The sequence below is a fragment of the Nuphar pumila genome, chromosome 12, assembly GCF_984573655.1.
Source record: "Nuphar pumila chromosome 12, dmNupPumi1.hap1.1, whole genome shotgun sequence".
In the NCBI taxonomy this organism is placed as follows: domain Eukaryota; kingdom Viridiplantae; phylum Streptophyta; class Magnoliopsida; order Nymphaeales; family Nymphaeaceae; genus Nuphar; species Nuphar pumila.
Genome location: NC_143260.1, coordinates 46,118,124 through 46,137,717, shown reverse-complemented (window position 1 = coordinate 46,137,717; position 19,594 = coordinate 46,118,124). Strand labels below are relative to the sequence as shown.

Here is a 19,594-nt window from a genome sequence, read left to right as displayed (position 1 = left end):
TCTTTACAAGAAAGATGCTCGAGTTGGTTTGAAAGATCAGAGTATGTAGAATGAGTCGTCAGTTAAAATATAACCTGACGTACTCATTCATTGTTATGGTTTCGTCAAAAGAGAGGATGTGATGATACAAAAACTTTGATAGACAGGTTGTTAACAACTACACTCCTTGAGCAAATGACTCGGTGTCCCCAGTCATCAGAGTTAGGGGATTGAGCTACCAAAAATTATCCTTAGTGGTAGGTCCCAATGACTTTTGCAAAAGTATGGATGCATCCCCTTAAACAAGTGGCTTCTGAGAAATTCTCTCTCTGTCATTGGCTGTTTCTTTAGGAGCAGAATCAGCTAGTTGTCTGGGGTATCAAAATACATAGCATAACAAACCCCCAGGTAGTCTCAGTTGTTTTTACGTTTCTCCTGTGCGTATCTTTAGAACAGTTAATATCGAAACAAAGTTATTATGTTCATTTTACTTATTTTGACTTGCACACCGCGAAAGAAACAACGTATATGTTAGTTTGGTTTGAATTTTGTTGGTATGCTCATTTTACTTATTTTGCTCACTCTTCGAAGACATATGATAAAATTGAAATGATACAGAAACAAGATTAGCATGCTCATTTTGTTTATTTTGAACAACACATTACGAAAAGGACAACATATATGTTAGTTTTTGTTCTTAATTTTGATATCTATGCACCTATCAGATTTTTATCAATTTGACCCATTTCATGGGTACAAGTGATGATTAGGTTGAAACGACAAACGATGACATAATGACGTGATGATATCAAGATGAGACTCTTTCCTTGACGTTTCGCTCTTGAGTACATTTTTGTATTTTGGTATAAGGGTTTCTTTGAAATTTTCCTTTTCGTATAAACATTAAAACACCGTTTTGAATTTATTTGGTTTCAATGAATGTACGAAGTTAAAAATCCGTTGTGTAAAGGAAGGTTCGCCTGTAATGCACCCAAGGTCTGTTGACTTGTCATTTCAAACACCTTTTTTTCAATGAACTACTATTTTAAAGTCTAAAAAAGGATTGATTACAAAGATTTTAAAATTTTCCTAAAAAGTTATAAGTCCGGAATTTTGGGGGCGTTACAGGGATTATGATCTTTGCCTGGCATAGGTAGTTGTCTTGGTCTTGCCGATCCAAGTTTGGTTTGGGTCAAAGAAGAATCAATAGATTTCACCAAAAGGGTTTCATGATAAGCTAATTATTGGTGATCAGTTATCCCTACCTTACCCTTGTTGGAGGACCATTATCTAAATTGACAACTTATCTTCTAGATTTGGAAAATTCGTGGCAAGCATGTCACTATCTAGCCACTTTTCTAACTTTGAATAAAAAATGATCGAGTATTTAAATCTACAATTTTTAATTCTTATTGAATTCACCTGCTTCATCTATTTCATGATTGTTTGCATTAGTTCAACATTAAAATCTTTTTCTTTGGATATTAAAGATGCCCATTCCTCTTTTAACCTTACAACATCAATTTTTTTTCACCAAGGAAAAATTAATGTCTGATGGATGAAAATTTTGATGTGTGTGTGCACGTGTGTAACATATTGTGTTTGTTCATATGTATGTGAAAATGTGTTCATGTGTGTGAAAATTTTGACATAATGTTGTAAAAAAGTGTATCAGATGTGTCTAAAAGTAAGTGTTTGTTGGACCATATCATATTGTATCATAAGATGCACCAAAAGATTTTTTAAAATTTGAAAATTTAAAAATTTAAAAGGTCAAAACATAAAAATTGTAACAATAATATATATATATGGCTTTAAGCACTAAAATTACTGAAAGTTTAGCATATTAAACAGTAACTAGCAACAACTAACAAACCAAAAAATATATAACAATGTACAACAAAAAATTCAACATGAATAAATAAGCAAAGAAATATAATTATAATGACTAAAATAAAAATATGACACATTTATAATGTCATCAAAGTTCATAATTACATGAAAGTTTTATTACAGAACACAATAGGGCTAGAACTGTAAAAAATTTAGACTTTTCATATTGTAAATTATCAATCATCTTCATCAAGCATTTCATGTTTCTGGTCAGAGGTGACATCTTGCTGTAGTTGTGCGATGACTCATGCTCAGGGCTTTATTCTATCTTCTTCTTGTAGTCTGACATGGAGAACAACACGTATATTGTTTCCAATATGAGGATAGTGTCATAATAGTCTGAAGCTCAACACTTATCAATCATCTTTATCAAGCATTTAGAATGATGTTATCCATTGTGAAGTTCACATTGGCAAAAACCATATTTTAGTAATCATTGTTGAAAGTCATATGTTTCGCAGTATTACAATGTTAGGTCATCACTATTTTGAGCCATTGATCTAAGTAACAGCCCCAAGAAAAGGGCTTCTAGAATGCAAAACAGAGAATTGGAAAAAAAAATGCAGTATTCAGGAGATAAGGAGGAAGAAGAAACAGATGAGAGATGAAAAAACCCATTAAAATGTCATATGTTGGATCTTTTATCACGCAGATTTGTGCTTTAAAGCACCCAAAAGAAGGATGAAGGTAGATATCTTACAAAATCTACTTTTACTACTATGTTTTTTTATAAAGTTGCACAAACATTACTCTTTAGGTCTCCATTTTGGGCAAATTCTCAATTTTTTTGGGTGATTTGATTAAAAAATGCAAGAAGTTTGTTTTGAGCTTGTGGATGTGAAAATTGGGACAAAATGGGCCCTTTTTATGCTTAACGCTTCTGGAAAAAAGTAGCCGGCTGCCACTTTTCCAACCATTGGAACTATAAGTTGTTTCAGACATCAAATCATAGGATATGGGTAGATAAGGATTGATAACCCTTGTATGGCGATTTTTATGCATGAATTGTATTGGCTTATGGGATGATAGGTTGATACACTGTATTGTATTGTAAAATACAGTAATTACAACATTGGCACATCCGCGTGTGTGTATGTGTGTTCATGCATGTGAGAATGTGCATGTGTGTCTCTATGCATGCAAGGATGTGCATGTGTGTGATTGGTGCAAGTGGGCTTGTTTGTAGTTGGTATTTATGATTCGAGAATCTTTGGCATATGACTCGTGGTCCTTAATGTTGCCTGCTACCTTGAAATTTACTAGAAAAGTTAGAAAATTGTACTATACAAAAGAGACCTAAATGGTAAAATTTGTCAATGTCATCCATAAATGATCTTAATCTTAAAAAGCAAGATGCATTCTAACAATATGATTTTGAGATTCATTTATAGATTGTAGGTCACCAGATTAGAAAATCAACCGCCATAGTGTAGAGCTGCATGTTTTGTGGTTTTGATCTAGGGATTATCCTCTTAGTTTTTGCCTGTCACAGGAACTCGGCAAAAGGGCCCTTGCACCCACGTTGACGGGACACGGGTGCAGGTGCCACACTAGGTGCGACAAACACGTCAAGAGAGAGAGAGAGAGAGAGAGAGAGAGGGCTGGGGTCGTCCTCTTTTTTCTTCATCTCGCTGGAATAGAGAGAGAGAACGAGAGAAGTATCTCAAAAAAAAAATTGTCAAAGAAAGGAAGATACCTGGCCCTTGTATTGTCACATCAACTGACACTTGTTATCCTCATCCAGCTGTAACCTGACTGCCTTTAATGTTTTTCCTTTTTGAAATTTAAATCAATAACAGCTGGCACCTCAGATTTCTCTTTTTTTAATATTTTTGCTGTGAAGAGCGGGAAAATAAGTGTTTTCTTTTGTTGAAATTTACACCTTTTGATTTTTTTTTTCTCCCGTATCAGGGCTTGGGTTTGTTGGGTTTTTACTTTGACTCAGTCAGATTCAGACCTAGGTCAAAGTAAACCCAGGTTTGAATATGTCTAGGTATACAGAGCCAAGTCTATTAGAGATTTAGTGTATATATATAGCCTCCCGCACCCAAGTTTTTTTAAAGTGTTGTATCGCCATACCCGCACGCACCCACACCCACACCCACACCCACACCCACACCCACACCCACACCCACACCCACACCTATGTGACATAGGTTTTTGCTAATAAAAGGAAAAGAAATAGTGTACTTTTTATTTTTCAATATGTTGCACACATGATCTTTTTCATTTTTATATATCTCTGAATAATTCTATATCCACATGATTTACCTGGTCAGGTTGAGTCATTGTAAACCTCTAACCAGGCTTGTCGTGAAAATTGGTCATTTTAACTACTCTTTGTCCTGACTTGTTCTTGGTGCAGCCCTTTCTCCCGTAGGCATGGCTCCAAGTGTGGGTACACAGTATGCACCTAAGCCTGTCTACATATACTCATCTCTCTCTCTCTCTCTCTCTATATATATATATATATATATATATAGTAACTAAAATATGCAAACCAGTCAAATATATAAACTGGTATGAACCGAGATTTTCATAAGTTTTTTTTTTTCTTTCTAAAATTCCACCGTACGAATGCGATCTAGATGCATGGTTTTATAGATCCAGACTCTTGGATCATCTGATACAATGTATAAGAAGGATCTTTTAAGGCTTCAAAATCAGTGGCTCAATTTTTTTGTAAATATGCAAGCATAAAAAATCACATTCTCGATTCGATTACCATGATCCAATAGTCGATTCCAAGCAAATGGACCATGCCGAATGCATTTGCAAGGTTAGATTTGCAAAAAAACCTATGAAAATCTCCGTTCATACTAGTTTACATATTGTGCTAGTTTACATATTCGAGTTTCCCTATATATATATATATATATATATATAGGTTAAAATTTGCTACAATTGGTTGTATGTACAAACTACTTAGCAAACTTCACTTTTTTTTTTTTGCTTTTTTGTTTTTTTGGGTCCAAATGACCTCATGGATGTGATCTACATGTTTCTTTTAGTATGAACCCGCTTTTGAATCACCAAAATCCAACCTGTGTATTAGTTTATCTGATGATGCAAAAATTGACAATTGCAAATACACCAATTTTTTCAACTCAAAAAAATGTTTTTTTTTCATTGAAAAAACATGATCCAAGGGTCGTTTTCCACTAAATCGAGCATGCTGAACACATCTACAAGGTTAGATTGTGTCAAAACAACTTGCATTGTGAGATTTCAACTCAATTTTATCTATAATCGACTTTATTCAATATGTACCCTATATAGGGATAGTATGTGTTACCCTTGTGGGTAAGGAACTCCCTAGTTGATACACATAGAGAGGCTGTTTTGACCAAATCTAACACCATTGATGTGTTCACCATGGTCAAAATAGTAGGAATCAACCCTTAGATTGTACTTTTTTGATGCAAAAATATATATCTTTTTTTAAGTTTGAAAATTTGGTATACTATAGGCCATTGATTATTCAATCCTCGTAAAATCTGACTTATACATTAGAAAAACATGATCCAAAGGCCAATTTCTACTAAACTTAATTTGTAGATCACATCTGGAGCCATGTCACATGGGTGCGGGTGCGACTCAATTTAAAAATTTTTGGACACGGGGACACGGGTATATATATATATATGTATATATATTTTTAAAAAAATATATCTAAAGACTGTTGTTGCAAAGTCTTTCTGCTAAAGACAGTGTATATACAACAACAACAACTACGCCTTCATCCCAAAACAATTGGGGTCGGCAATATGAACCAAAAAAGAAAATCATTCTAGGTCTTCCACATGAATCCTTCTCCTCCAATCATTTCTATCCAATGCCATGTCCTCGGTGAGGTTCAAAGCATTCATATCCTTTTCTATCACCTCCATCCATGTCTTCCTAGGCCTACCCCGACCTCTTTTAACTAATATATTTTCCCATTTTTCCATCATTCTAACTGGAGCATCATTAGGCCTTCGCCGAATATGTCCAAACCACCGTAAACGATTCTCTCTCATCTTATTTTCAATGGGTGCAACACCTACCTTCTTACGTATCTCCTCGTTCCGAATCTTATCTTTTATTGTATTTCCACACATCCATCTCAGCATACGCATCTCAGCTACACTCATTTTTTGAATATGATGTCTCTTGGCAGCCCAACATTCCGTACCATATAGTAAAGCAGGCCTAATAGTCATCCTATAAAACTTTCCCTTCAATCGCAATGGCATTCTACGATCGCACAACACTCTAGTTGCACTCTTCCATTTCATCCACCCAACCTTTATCCTATGATTTACATCTCCATCAATTTCTTCGTACTTTTGAATGATAAATCTCAAATATTTGAAACAATCATCCATCAGTATTTCTTGCTCACCAAGCTTCACTACACTCCCATCACTACTTCGTTGCTTACTAAACCGACATTCCATGTATTCTGTCTTACTCTTACTCAACTTAAAACCTCTTGCTTCCAATGTCTGTCTCCATAATTCTAACTTAGCATTAACCCCAGCTCTAGACTCATCAATCAAAACAATATCATCAGCAAACAACATACACCACGACACATTTTCTTGAATTGATCTCGTAAGCTCATCCATCACTATAGCAAATAGGAAAGGGCTTAAAGTAGATCCTTTATGTAACCCAACCGTTATAGGAAAATTGGTTGTCACCCCTCCACAAGTGCAGACATTGGTTACTACTCCTTCATACATATCTTTAATTATACTAATGTACTTGAGAGAAACACTTTTCTTCATCATTGTCCACCAGAGAACGTCCCTAGGTACTCTATCGTATGCCTTCTCCAAATCAATAAAAACCACATGCAAATCTTTGTTCCTCTCTTTATTTCTCTCAATAAGTTGTCTAAGAAGATGTATAGCTTTAATAGTTGATCTTCCAAGCATAAAACCAAATTGATTCTCCGATATCATGACAACCTTCCTCAACCTAGACTCAATCACCCTCTCCCAAAGTTTCATAGTATGACTCATGAGTTTTAGACCATGATAGTTTGTGCAATCTTGTGTATCAGCCTTATTTTTATATAGAGGCACCAATGTACTTTTCCTCCACTCATTAGGCATCTTATTTTGTCTGCCAAATCTTGTTAAAAAGATTTGTCAACCATTCTAAACCTTTCTCTCCCAAGCATTTCCAAGCCTCAATAGGTATACCATCTGGGCCAACTGCCCTTCTTGATTTCATTTTCTTTAAAGCCTCTGTAATTCCTGAGTATGACTTTCATTAAATAACTTAATCTCCTAATCTTTGACTAAAACCCTTTGCGTTTCATCTTTGATACATCTAACCATACCCATATCCCTCGATTTCCTATTTCTCATCTTTGCAAGCTTATAAATATCTTTCTCGCCCTCTTTGGTATCCAACATGTCATAAACCTCTTTATATAACTTATCTATCGCGTTCCAAACTACTTTTTTAGCTTCCTTCTTTGCTATCATATACTTCTCCAAAACTCTTAGATTTCTATGACACTCTCTTTTAACCTTAATAGCTAATTTGACATTCTCGTTCCACCATGATGTATCATTACCTAGCGGTGCACCGCCTTTAGACTCACCCAATACCTCCTTAGCCACATTTCTTATGCCACCCACTATCTTATTCCACATTGATTCTGAATCCTCCTCGAGACACCAATCAACTTCCTTAGCTACCTGCTCTACAAACATTCATTGTTTAGTTCATTTCAGTGCCCACCACTTAATTCTATGATCTATCCTATGTCTATCCCTTTTGCGGCATTGTCTAATTCTAAGATCTAAAATTAAGACTCTATGTTGTGTAGCTACACTTTCTCCCGGTATAACCTTACAATCGATGCAACAACCCCTATCTCTCTTTCTAAGTAGGAAAAAATCTATCTGACTCGTATTAACCCCACTTTTAAATGTTACTAGGTGAGACTCTCTCTTCCTAAACCAAGTGTTTGCTAAGATCATATCATAGGACAAACCAAAATCTAAAATCCTTTCTCCACTTTCGTTTCTTTCTCCTATACCATAGCCTCCATAGATACTCTCAAATCCATCCCTACTAATGCCTACATGCCCATTAAGATCACCGCCGATGAAAAGCCTTTCTCCATAAGATATCCCTTGTACTACTTCATCTAAATCTTCCTAGAATTGACGCTTAATGGAATCATCTAAACCTACTTGAGGTGCATAAAGACTACAACAACAACAACAACTACGCCTTCATCCCAAAACAATTGGGGTCGGCGATATGAACCAACAAAGAAAATCATTTTGGGTCTTCCACATGAATCCTTCTCCTCCATTCATTTCTATCCAATGCCACCTCCTCGGTGATGTTCAAAGCATTCATATCCTTTCCTATCACCTCCATCCATGTCTTCCTAGGCCTACCCCGACCTCTTTTAACTAATATATTTTCCCATTTCTCCATCCTTCTAACTGGAGCATCATTAGGCCTTCGTCGAATATGTCCAAACCACCGTAAACGATTCTCTCTCATCTTATTTTCAATGGGTGCAACACCTACCTTCTTACGTATGTCCTCGTTCTGAATCTTATCTTTTATTGTATTTTCACACATCCATCTCAACATATGCATCTCAACTACACTCATTTTTTGAATATGATGTCTCTTGGCAGCCCAACATTCCGTACTATATAGTAAAGCGAGCCTAATAGTCGTCCTATAAAACTTTCCCTTCAACCGCAATGGCATTCTACGATCGCACAACACTCCAGTTGCACTCTTCCATTTCATCCACCCAACCTTTATCCTATGATTTACGTCTCCATCAATTTCCCCGTACTTTTGAATGATAGATCCCAAATATTTGAAAGAATCATCCACCGGTATTTCTTGCTCACCAAGCTTCACTACACTCCCATCACTACTTCGTTGCTTACTAAATCGACATTCCATGTATTCTGTCTTACTCTTACTCAACTTAAAACCTCTTGCTTCCAATGTCTGTCTCCATAATTCTAACTTAGCATTAACCCCAGCTCTAGACTCATCAATCAAAACAATATCATCAGCAAACAACATACACCACGACACATTTTCTTGAATTGATCTCGTAAGCTCATCCATCACTATAGCAAATAGGAAAGGGCTTAAAGCAGATCCTTGATGTAACCCAACCGTTATAGGAAAATTGGTTGTCACCCCTCCACAAGTGCGGACATTGGTTACTACTCCTTCATACATATCTTTAATTATACTAATGTACTTGAGAAAAACATCTTTCTTCATCGTTGTCCACTAGAGAATGTCCCTAGGTACTCTATCGTAAGCCTTCTCCAAATCAATAAAAACCATATGCAAATCTTTGTTCCTCTCTCTATTTCTCTCAATAAGTTGTCTAAGAAGATATATAGCTTTCATAGTTGATCTTTCAGGCATAAAACCAAATTGATTCTCCGATATCATGACAACCTTCCTCAACCTAGACTCAATCACCCTCTCCCAAAGTTTCATAGTATGACTCATGAGTTTTATACTACGATAGTTTGTGCAATCTTGTATATCACCCTTATTTTTATATAGAGGCACCAAAGTACTCTTCTTCTACTCATTAGGCATCTTATTTGTCCGCCAAATCTTGTTAAAAAGAATTGTCAACCATTCTAAACCTTTCTCTCCCAAGCATTTCCAAGCCTCGATAGGTATACCATCTGGGCCAACTGCCCTTCTTGATTTCATTTTCTTCAAAGCCTCTGCAATTTCTTTCTTTTGAATCTTGCGCATGAAGTCACGATTCATCTCATGAAAAGGAATGAAAAAGTCTCCAAGATCCTGAGCATGACTTTCATTCAATAGCTTATCAAAATAATCTTTCCATCTCTCCTTAATCTCCTCATCTTTGACTAAAACCCTTTGCGTCTCATCTTTGATACATCTAACCATACCCAGATCCCTCGATTTCCTATCTCTTATCTTTGCAAGCCTATAAATATCCTTCTCGCCCTCTTTGGTATCCAACTTGTCATAAACCTCCTTATATACCTTATCCCTTGCGTTCCGAACTACTTTTTTTAGCTTCCTTCTTTGCTATTATATACTTCTCCAAATTCTCATTATCACGACTTTTACTTAGATTTCTATAACACTCTCTTTTAACCTTAATAGCTAATTTGACATCCTCGTTCCACCACGATGTATCCTTACCTAGCGGTGCACCGCCTTTAGACTCACCCAATACCTCTTTAGCCACTTTTCTCATGCCACCCGCTATCTTATTTCACATAGATTCTGAATCCTCCTCGAGACACCAATCGACTTTCTTAACTACCCGCTATACAAACATTCCTTGTTTAGTTCCTTTCAGTGCCCACCACTTAATTCTAGGATCTATCATATGTCTATCCCTTTTGCGGCATTGTCTAATTCTAAGATCTAAAATTAAGACTCTATGTTGTGTAGCTACACTTTCTCCCGGTATAACCTTACAATTGATGCAACTACCCCTATCTCTTTTTCTAAGTAGGAAAAAATATATCTGACTCGTATTAACCCCACTTTTAAATGTTACTAGGTGAGACTCCCTCTTCTTAAACCAAGTGTTTGCTAAGATCATATCATAGGACAAACCAAAATCTAAAATCCTTTCTCCACTTTCGTTTCTTTCTCCTATACCATAGCCTCCATGGATACTCTCAAATCCATCCCTACTAATGCCTACATGCCCATTAAGGTCACCGTCGATGAAAAGCCTTTCTCCATAAGATATCCCTTGTACTACTCCATCTAAATCTTCTCAAAATTGACGCTTAATGGAATCATCTAAACCTACTTGAGGTGCATAAACACTAATAATATTAATAATATCCGTACCTAATACTAATTTAATAAGTAAAATCCTATCACCCTTCCTACGGACCTCAACTACATTATCTATAAACTCACGGCTAATAACAATCCCTACTCCATTCCTATTCCTATTTATTCCTGTATACCAAATCTTATATCCCCAAGGTTCTATCACTTTTGCTTTCTCATCTACCCATTTGGTCTCTTGTAGACATAAAATATCAATCTTTCTCCTACACATCACATCTACTAACTCTACCAACTTACCAGTTAAAGATCCTATGTTCCAATTGGCTAACCTAATTTTATGGTCTTGGACTAACTTCTTTACCCCCACCCGTCCAACAAAGTGAGGGAACCCTTGCCTATTTGACACCACACTCAGGCGCCGGTGTGACGCGTCGCTTCCGAGCGACGACCTAGCAACCCTTGCCAATTTATCACTGCCTTCGGGCCTATAGAGTACATCGCGTCGCTCAGTAGGGAACGCCCCAACGAAATTCTCATATTGGTTCATATTCATAGGGTATGACTAAGTTTTTATGCTGGCTGTCACAGGCCTACCACAACCCTCCTCCTTTATCAGGGCTTGCGACCAACAGTGTATAACTAAAGAGTTATACAAAGGCGGAGTTGTGCATAAACACTAATAATATTAATAATATCCGTACCTAATACTAATTTAATAAGTAAAATCCTATCACCCTTCCTACGGACCTCAACTATATTATCTATAAACTCACGACTCATAACAATCCCTACTCCATTCCTATTCTTATTTATTCCTGTATACCAAATCTTATATCCCCAAGGTTCTCTCACTTTTGCTTTCTCACCTACCCATTTGGTCTCTTGTGGACATAAAATATCAAGCTTTCTCCTACACATAACATCTACTAAATCTACCAACTGACCAGTTAAAGACCCTATGTTCCAAGTAGCTAACCAAATTTTATGGTCTTGGACTAACTTCTTTACCCCCACTCGTCCAACAAAGTGAGGGAACCCTTGCCTATTTGACACCACACCCGGGCGCCGGTGTGACGCGTCGCTTTCGGGCGACGACCTAGCAACCCTTGCCCATTTATCACTGCCTCCGGGCCTATAGAGTACATCGCGTCGCTAAGAGAACGCCCCAACAAAATTCTCATATTGGTTCATATTCATAGGGTATGACTAAGTTTTTATGCTGGCTGTCACAGGCCTACCACAACCCTCCTCCTTTATCCGGGCTTGGGACCGACAGTGTATAAGCTAAGTCACATGGGTGCGGGTGCGGGAGCGGGTGCGGGTGCGGGGATTCGGCACTTCCAAAAAACCCGGGTGCGAGGGTGCGGGGGTGCCGCAATTTAAAAAAAAAAAAAAAATATATATATATATATATATATATATATATATATATATTTAAAAGGGGCCCGGGTTCCCCCAACGCCGGTCCTGGGCAAGGCATATTTAAAAGTCGTCCCGCGTAATTACTCGGGCTTTAAAATCACCAGTCAATATTTTATTAGTTTTGACCTCTGCTTCCGTGACCGTACCGCCTCCAGCCATCTTTTCTACCTTTACATTTTTAGATTTCTTTATGACATATAATAAGATATTTGGAGTTTTTCTGTTTTGCGCTTTTTCCTTCTGAAAGTGGAGGTGAGACTAGTTGGGGGCAATTAGTTAGTGCATCACGTGAAGGAACTTTGGTTGGAGTCCCCAACCCTGGTTGGGTGCAACACTCGAGACATGTAAAGGGTTAGTGTGATGTGATTTGAAGTAATAAGGGGCAACAACGTTAGCTTTGCTAATTTGTCCCAAAGGCCGAATGTTGGAAGCAGCAAAGGATGAAAGGGGGAGATTGGTTGCGCATCAGAGACCGGGGCAGTAGTAGTGCAGGCATAGCAGGGAGCTTTGCAGGCGCAACAGCAGCCTTGGCCGTGAATGATTCCGGTGAAGAGAGGGAAGGTATTAGTCCGGCGCCTCAAAAGCTGTCTCGCACCGATGCGTTCCCCTTTAGGATGCCTCCCTTCTCCCGTTGTAACAACAGCCCCACCTTTTATAACAGTGAGGGCAAGTCGAGCGATTTATACGATGTCCCTGTGGTGCAGTTGCAGCAGGAGCTACTGCAACAAGGACTCTGCAACCTTTTCCTATTGCCTTCAAATCCCCAGGTATCGACTCTAAAACAACACCCCTTCCAAAACACCCTTTGCATTTTTTCGGCACCTCTGATTTGTCCAAAGAATCACCCTTGTACCATTTCATAGGGAAAAATTTAAAAAAAAAATCAATAAGATGTATCAAAATGAGCTTGGGTGCGTTGACCGCACCCAGGGTCGTGTTGACCGCACCCGGTGCCGCACCCGCACGCGCACTCGCGTCGCGTCGCGTCGACGCGGGTGCGGCATTTGTTTTGCCGAGTCCCTGTGACATAGTGTATAAGTAAACAATTATACACAGACGGAGTTCAGCTGCACAGTATATATATTTTTAAAATATATATATATATATATATATATATATAAAAGATACTTTTTTTTAGTTTTTATTACATTTTTTTTGTCGTAAAAAATAGACAAAAATAGACTCGGTCAAAGTTGACCGAGTCCAAAATGTGGATGGACTCAGTCTAGGTGCGTTGGCCGAGTCCGACACCTGTTGACCGAGTCCGCCCCGTGTCCGAAGCCGCACCCGTGTCGGGGCGTGTCGACGCGGGTGCGTCACCTCCCAAGCCGAGTCCGTGTGACATAGATCTGGAGGGTTAGATGTGCAAAAAAACTGAAAGAAATCAAATTGATTCCCTTTCGCTTCCTTAACACTTCCCTCTCGTTTCTTGTCACTTCCCACTCACTTCTCTCTCACTTCCTACATTCTTCATATTTGAAATTAAATAATTCTTTTATAACAAGATTGCATGTTGGTTTTATATCATTTTATACTTGTGTTCACGGCAGACCATAGCAACAATTTTGTAAACTTGTTGGGACTTAGGGTTGAAAACAACCCCTCTCCAATAAAAAAAATAAAGTTCAGGAAATGTTTTCTTGGATAACAATTGAGAACTTGGCATGTCTAGTGTGCATCGCTTCCCCGAAAGTTTGCTTCGGAAGCGGGAAACTCTTCACTTCCCCAAAAGGAGGGGGAGCTTTGGGAAACCTGCTTCCAAAATATGGGAAACTCACTTTTCGTTTCACAAATCGATTTTCTTGTGCTTCCTTAATGTTTTTCCTCTCACTTGTCACTTTCCACTAGCGTCCTCACTTCCTACATTTTTAATGTTTTTCTCTCACTTCTCGTCACTTTTCACTCGCTTATATGTTGATTTTATATTGTTTTATATGTGTTTAGGTAATTTCTTTTGCTTCCATATGTGCTTCATATTGTTTTCTGTGTTTTCTTTTTATTTTTCATGCACTTGCATAATCTCTATATAACTGCTTTCCTCTTCCCACTTCGTACTACTTTTTAACACGCTTCCCCGCTTTCGCTTCATGCACTGCTTCTCATATCCGTTTCGTTTCCTGGTAACTATGCTATAGACGTTCTTTGTCTGTCAATACATTGATAAGTTGTTGCATCTGAAGTTTTGAGTGTTGCATTTGCTATTTAATTTGAAATGAGATCAACTTCAAATTGAAACAAAACTATATCTTTTGATTGTGTAAGTGAAGATTTGTATAGTGTTTGTTACAAGTTTGATGCACTTTAAGAATGAAAAGGTTGACCTATCACTATGAAGGACCAGGGTCTATATAATATCTACCAGCCAAAGAAATCTACAACCAGACTGATACTGGTTTTGGGCCTTTATTTGGTGCCCTTTCATCTTTATGTGCTATGTTGCCATCTATCATACTATTTTTTGATTGGCATATTTATACCCATTTATGATGTGTTTACAAAAGCTTCTGATCTGCTGTGTCAATTGGACCTCATACAGTTCATGTTCTCATGATATCCTTACAGCTTGATGGAATCATTTGTCCCATTCGGTGGTTTGTTTGCAACTGCTGTTGAACTGAAGCCCCCATTCACTACCAATTATGAGTCGATCTGTCAGCCACAATGCGACAAGTATGAAGTTGCTAACTTTTCTGAAAGAACCACAGCAACAACAGTCTATCATGATAACTTATCTCCCTGGTTGCAAGGAGCAAAAGTTGCATACCCCGTCACAGTTTCGAATTCAACACTGGTGTGTACTACTGCTGAAATTCCAACTATATTGAATGGCATTCCACTGATAAATTGATAATGATTATGATGTTCTGAAGACCTTTTTAGTGTAAGATATCTTACATGATTTAACATATTACTTGTGGAAAATATATGTTCTGCAATCATTGAGTTCATAAATATTACTCCATTTTTGCTCCCATTCCCTATCCCCTTATATGCTAGTTGCATTGAAAATTCCATAAAAATAGCTGTATCCATGTGACAGCTTCTAGTGCTTTCAATTTTGACTTTAAAGCACCAATGTAGCTTCTAGTGCTTTCAATTTTGACTTTGAAGCACCAATGCTTGATCCGGATTTATGATTGACTGCTATGTATTATGCTTTGGCTTAAGTACAAGGAAGTCAAAGCACACGTATAGTGCGACTTCTGATTGTGTATATAAAAATTGTCTTCTCTCTCCAGTGCAGGCCAAAGTTGATGATGCTGTGTTGAATGCTGAAGTTAATGTACTACAGAAGAAACAGAGTGATGCATGTCAACAGATTCATGGTAGCTCTCTTGTTCAGGGTTTGGATACTTATGATGTTTTAGGCCCATCATGTTCAAAGCTTGTGGCGTTGCATGATGCAGGTAAACATGAAGTACCCAGTGCTAGGAATCACTGCACCAATATGGGAGTTCATAATCAAAGCCGGTTGCCCAATGTTCATCTTGAAAAGCTTCCAAAACAGAACTGCTTCCTGCCAATCCCATCCGTTCATTCTGATTCTGAGGAAAACTGGCAGCCTAAGCGACAGGGAACAGATGGGAGCATTGACCAGCTTCAGCAAAATTGCTTATCCGGACTTCATGATTCTGTGCTTGATCATCATGCGCCCCTGTCTTCAAGAACATCAGTTACAACAGAATTAGCACTAGGAATGCTTTTTACACCTCATATAGCGGAAGAAAGGATTCCTGTGGTGCATGAAAGGCGTTCGTTGAATCTCTCTAATTGTATACCAGCCAAAGTTCATGAAGTTGATGATAGTCCATCTGATCTGGCGCAAGATTCTTACTTCCATGGTATAGATAGTATCACCAGAAAGGTACCATGGAAGTGTTCACCTATCACAAAAGCCTCATGTGCCAGTGAACTTCCTACTGGAAATGTCAACAGCTCAACCAATTTGCAAGATCGAAAATCTGTTGATTGGACTGCACAATTTGATCCAAGCTATTTTAAGATGTTATCCAGGGATCTTGTAAAAAAGGTTGCACGACAAAATGATGCAATATCCACTGTTTGTCATACTATAGTGAACTGTAGGGTAGGCAATGAAAGGCGTCGCCGTGGTGCAAGCCTGAGAGGGGATATATGGCTTTGTTTTCTTGGTCCAGATCATGTTGGAAAGAAGAGGGTTGCTTCAGCTCTTGCGGACGCATTATTTGGTAGTACAAAGAACTTCATTTCTGTAAATCTAAGTTCTCAAGGCATGGCAGCTTACTCAAATTCAATCTTTGATAGTCAAGAGATTGATGGATATGACATAGGATTCAGAGGGAAAACAACAGTGGACTATATTGCAGAGAAAATACGCAGGAAACCATTATCAATTATTTTCTTGGAGAACTTGGATAAGGCAGATTTGCTGGTTCAAAGTGGTTTGTCACATGCAATCAGAACAGGAAAATTTTCAGATTCACGCGGAAGAGAAATTGGGATCAATAATTCTATAGTTGTCATGACAGCAAGAGCAACGAAAGGTAAAGAATGTGTTTTTGAAACTGAGAGTGCAAGATACTCGGAAGAAAGGATTCTGAGAGCCAAAGCATGGCAAATGCAGATTTTGGTGGAACATGCAGCTAAAGATGAATTATGCATCCAACAGGAAGTTCAAGTTCCAGGTCTTGTTAGCAAGCGTAGATGGAATGATCTTGGCCAACAAAATAAACAAGGGTCCTCGGAGATGACTAAAAGAGTGCATAGATTGCCAAGCATGTCTTTCGACCTGAACGTTTCACTGGAGGAGTCAGAAGGAGACTGTCCTGTTGACAGTGGCAATGACTCGAACGACTCCATATCTGAGAATGAAGAAGCATGGATGGATGATTTTTTAGATTTGGTGGATGAAACTGTAGTTTTCAAGCCTTTCAACTTTGATGACCTTGCAGATGATGTATTGAAGCAAATGACAGAAAGATTTCGAAGTATACTGGGACCTGAAGCTGTGCTGGAAATCGATCCCAGAGCCATGGATCAAATACTTGCTGCTGTGTGGCTTTCTGATAGAAAAGGTGCATTTGATGATTGGGTTGAGCGTGTTCTTAGCAAAGGATTTGTTGAAGTTCAGCAGAAACATGCCCTCTCATCTATGATGGTTGTGAAACTTACGGTTTGCCAAAACCAGTTTTTGGGGGAACAGGCGCCTGGAGTCTGCCTTCCAGATAAAGTTGTCCTCGATTAAAGTTGGAGATGTCGTGGGTTTATGTAATTTGTTTAGATGTGTAATTTAGATCTAGTTACGCCATTCACGTCTTAGCTGCTAATATCCTGCCAATCCCTGTTTTTTTTTTTTTAAATCTGATTAGATTTGATAAGCAGATACTCTTGCATTCGTCGCCTGCTCGGTTTAACCTCATTCCAAGACCTGACTTTACCTACTCCCCTTTCTGCTCTTTTCTGGGTTAATGCCTGCATGCACGCCCACCCACTTGCCTCACATGTTCACGCCTTTATTCAATTAGCTCTTTTTTGAAATTTCCATGCATTTCCTTGGCTCTACTCGTCTAAGACGTTTCTGCCCTGATCTCATATTCCAATACCTGCATGTTCACAGAGGTATTCTGTCCATGTACTTGCTAATGCTACCTTATTTTTTCCTTTTTTTTTTTTTCTCGGAACTGTTGTAGATGTATGTGCAATGTACTGTATAATGTACCAATGTAAACCATATTCCTGTGCAGTGTACGCAACGTCATTTTAGCCCTTGTATCATTAATAAAAGATGATGCTTTCTTTGACCTGACTTCCTGCACTCAACCTCAAATGATTTAACGGAAATCCTCTATAATCTTTACAGTCGAAATTGCCAGTCTTGCATGTCGTCGTGTCAGCACTATCATCCATGTGCCGGTAAAAGACGTGGATGCATTTGCTTGCTCCTTTACCATCTCCTTTTTCCCGTGAGTGCTCAACAGAAGGAAGACATGTAAACACAAATTTGTTATTTTTTTTCGCATGTGAGAGAAAGGTGTGAACGGGCTATGTGGGATGAGGGAGGATCGGGTGCAATGTGATTGCACGTTTTTAGTGTGCTTATCGCACTGATCGTGTGTCCATCGATGGTTGCTTTCAAACATGAAGCCGTTAGGAAGGCAGGATGATTGGAAAACAATGCATATCAGAGGACATACCTTTAGGAAAGATGGCATAAAGGTTCTGCCACTCGAGTGAGAATGACAACTCCCATGCTCAAAATACAACAGGGATGAGCTAATCTAGATGGATTTAAAAGTTTTATTTTAAGAGCTGAATTACAGTAGTTTTCATCTGAGCCATATAATGCGAAGCTAATACGAAAACAATTTAAAACACCAAATGAGGATTCAGGGAATATGATTTTGGCAAACGGCTCCTCGTACTTGATGAATACAAAATAATGATTCCTGACTTTCAGTCGTTAGTATACAGTGTTTGTCACCCCTTTTAGGATAGGATGAGGCTATCCCTTCCATGCTAGCAATTAGAAATAATAGAATTGCAAGATATGGTTGACTACTCTAAATCGTTATGCTCCACCAGGACATCACTTGTCTATCTGGAGTAATGCCGTCGGAACGAAGTTGACGTGGATGATGTTGAGAGAGAAAGAGAGATGTTGTCATTAAAAGTAGGCAATGCGGAGCTTCTTACTCCACATGCCACCATCATCTGGGTTTGGGTCAAAACTATCTCAGGTTTCCTACGCATTTTCTTACGTTTACCTAAGTGGGTGTTTGGTCTTTCCTACAAGTTTAGTCCTACATTGAAGGTTGTGGGAATATTTCTTCACCTTTTAAAGAGGGTTGTTGTGCTTACGGGCAAGGTCCTCAAGGGGCTTGAATCTTGGGCTTGTCAAATAAACTTTAATCTTTCTACTTTGGATTTTAGTTCTTGAATTCTAGGATTTGGTTCGGTTTGACCTTTCTATTTAAAGCTTGAGATGAATTTAACCCTAAGTCTAAAACCGACCTTTGACTGACTCATTAATGGACTTTGACCCAAGGAATTCCTTAGAAAGGTCCAATAGCCACCCGGTCATATGCTTTTCGAAAGATCCGCTTTAAGGCACACAGCCGATTCATTGGTTTATTCAAGGGAGTGGACTATCTCATGGGCTAGTGCTAGTAGGATGCTCTCTTTAATGTTCATGCCCTTCAAGAAAGAACCCTGATTAGCTGATAGTTTGCGGGTCGGGTCGCATTCTATTCACCATCACCTTTGTTATGATCTTGTAAATGAAGTTGCATATAACACAGAACGGTCTTAAGTCTCATTGAATCTATTTGGACCCTAACCATAACCTGCCCAATGTCCTTGCATGAGATAATTAATGGTCAAACGATCTATAGCCGCTTCCTTCTTTGACTTTTGACTTGCATTCTTAACCTAGAGAGGGTCATTTTGGATAATGAGTTTACCTTTTTCATCCTTTCTTGGCACCCCTTGGCTAGCCATTTGGGCCTTTATGGCTAACAGTTTG

The 19,594-nt window shown here is 38.4% G+C and overlaps 1 protein-coding gene and 1 long non-coding RNA gene across 3 annotated transcripts in view; one reads left to right on the top strand and one right to left on the bottom strand.

The window, feature by feature from the left end:
• LOC149820872 (protein SMAX1-LIKE 6-like) overlaps positions 1–17,380 on the top strand; it is a 27,577-nt gene extending 10,197 nt beyond the window's left edge. The window contains exons 2-4 of one of the 2 annotated variants that reach the window (XM_089982685.1): positions 14,656–14,884; positions 15,338–15,419; positions 15,501–17,380. In XM_089982685.1, the coding sequence (XP_089838811.1) occupies positions 14,656–14,884; positions 15,338–15,419; positions 15,501–17,317 (2,128 nt within the window). In that variant the 3' untranslated portion in view covers positions 17,318–17,380. Of the gene's footprint in view, positions 1–14,655; positions 14,885–15,337 lie in introns of both variants that reach the window. The other variant, XM_089982684.1, reaches the window with a different exon arrangement.
• LOC149820871 (uncharacterized) lies at positions 16,220–19,594 on the bottom strand. Its single transcript, XR_016426490.1, has 2 exons — positions 19,481–19,594; positions 16,220–17,874 (listed from the first exon to the last, which is right to left on the bottom strand). It is a non-coding gene; the product is annotated as an uncharacterized LOC149820871 (long non-coding RNA).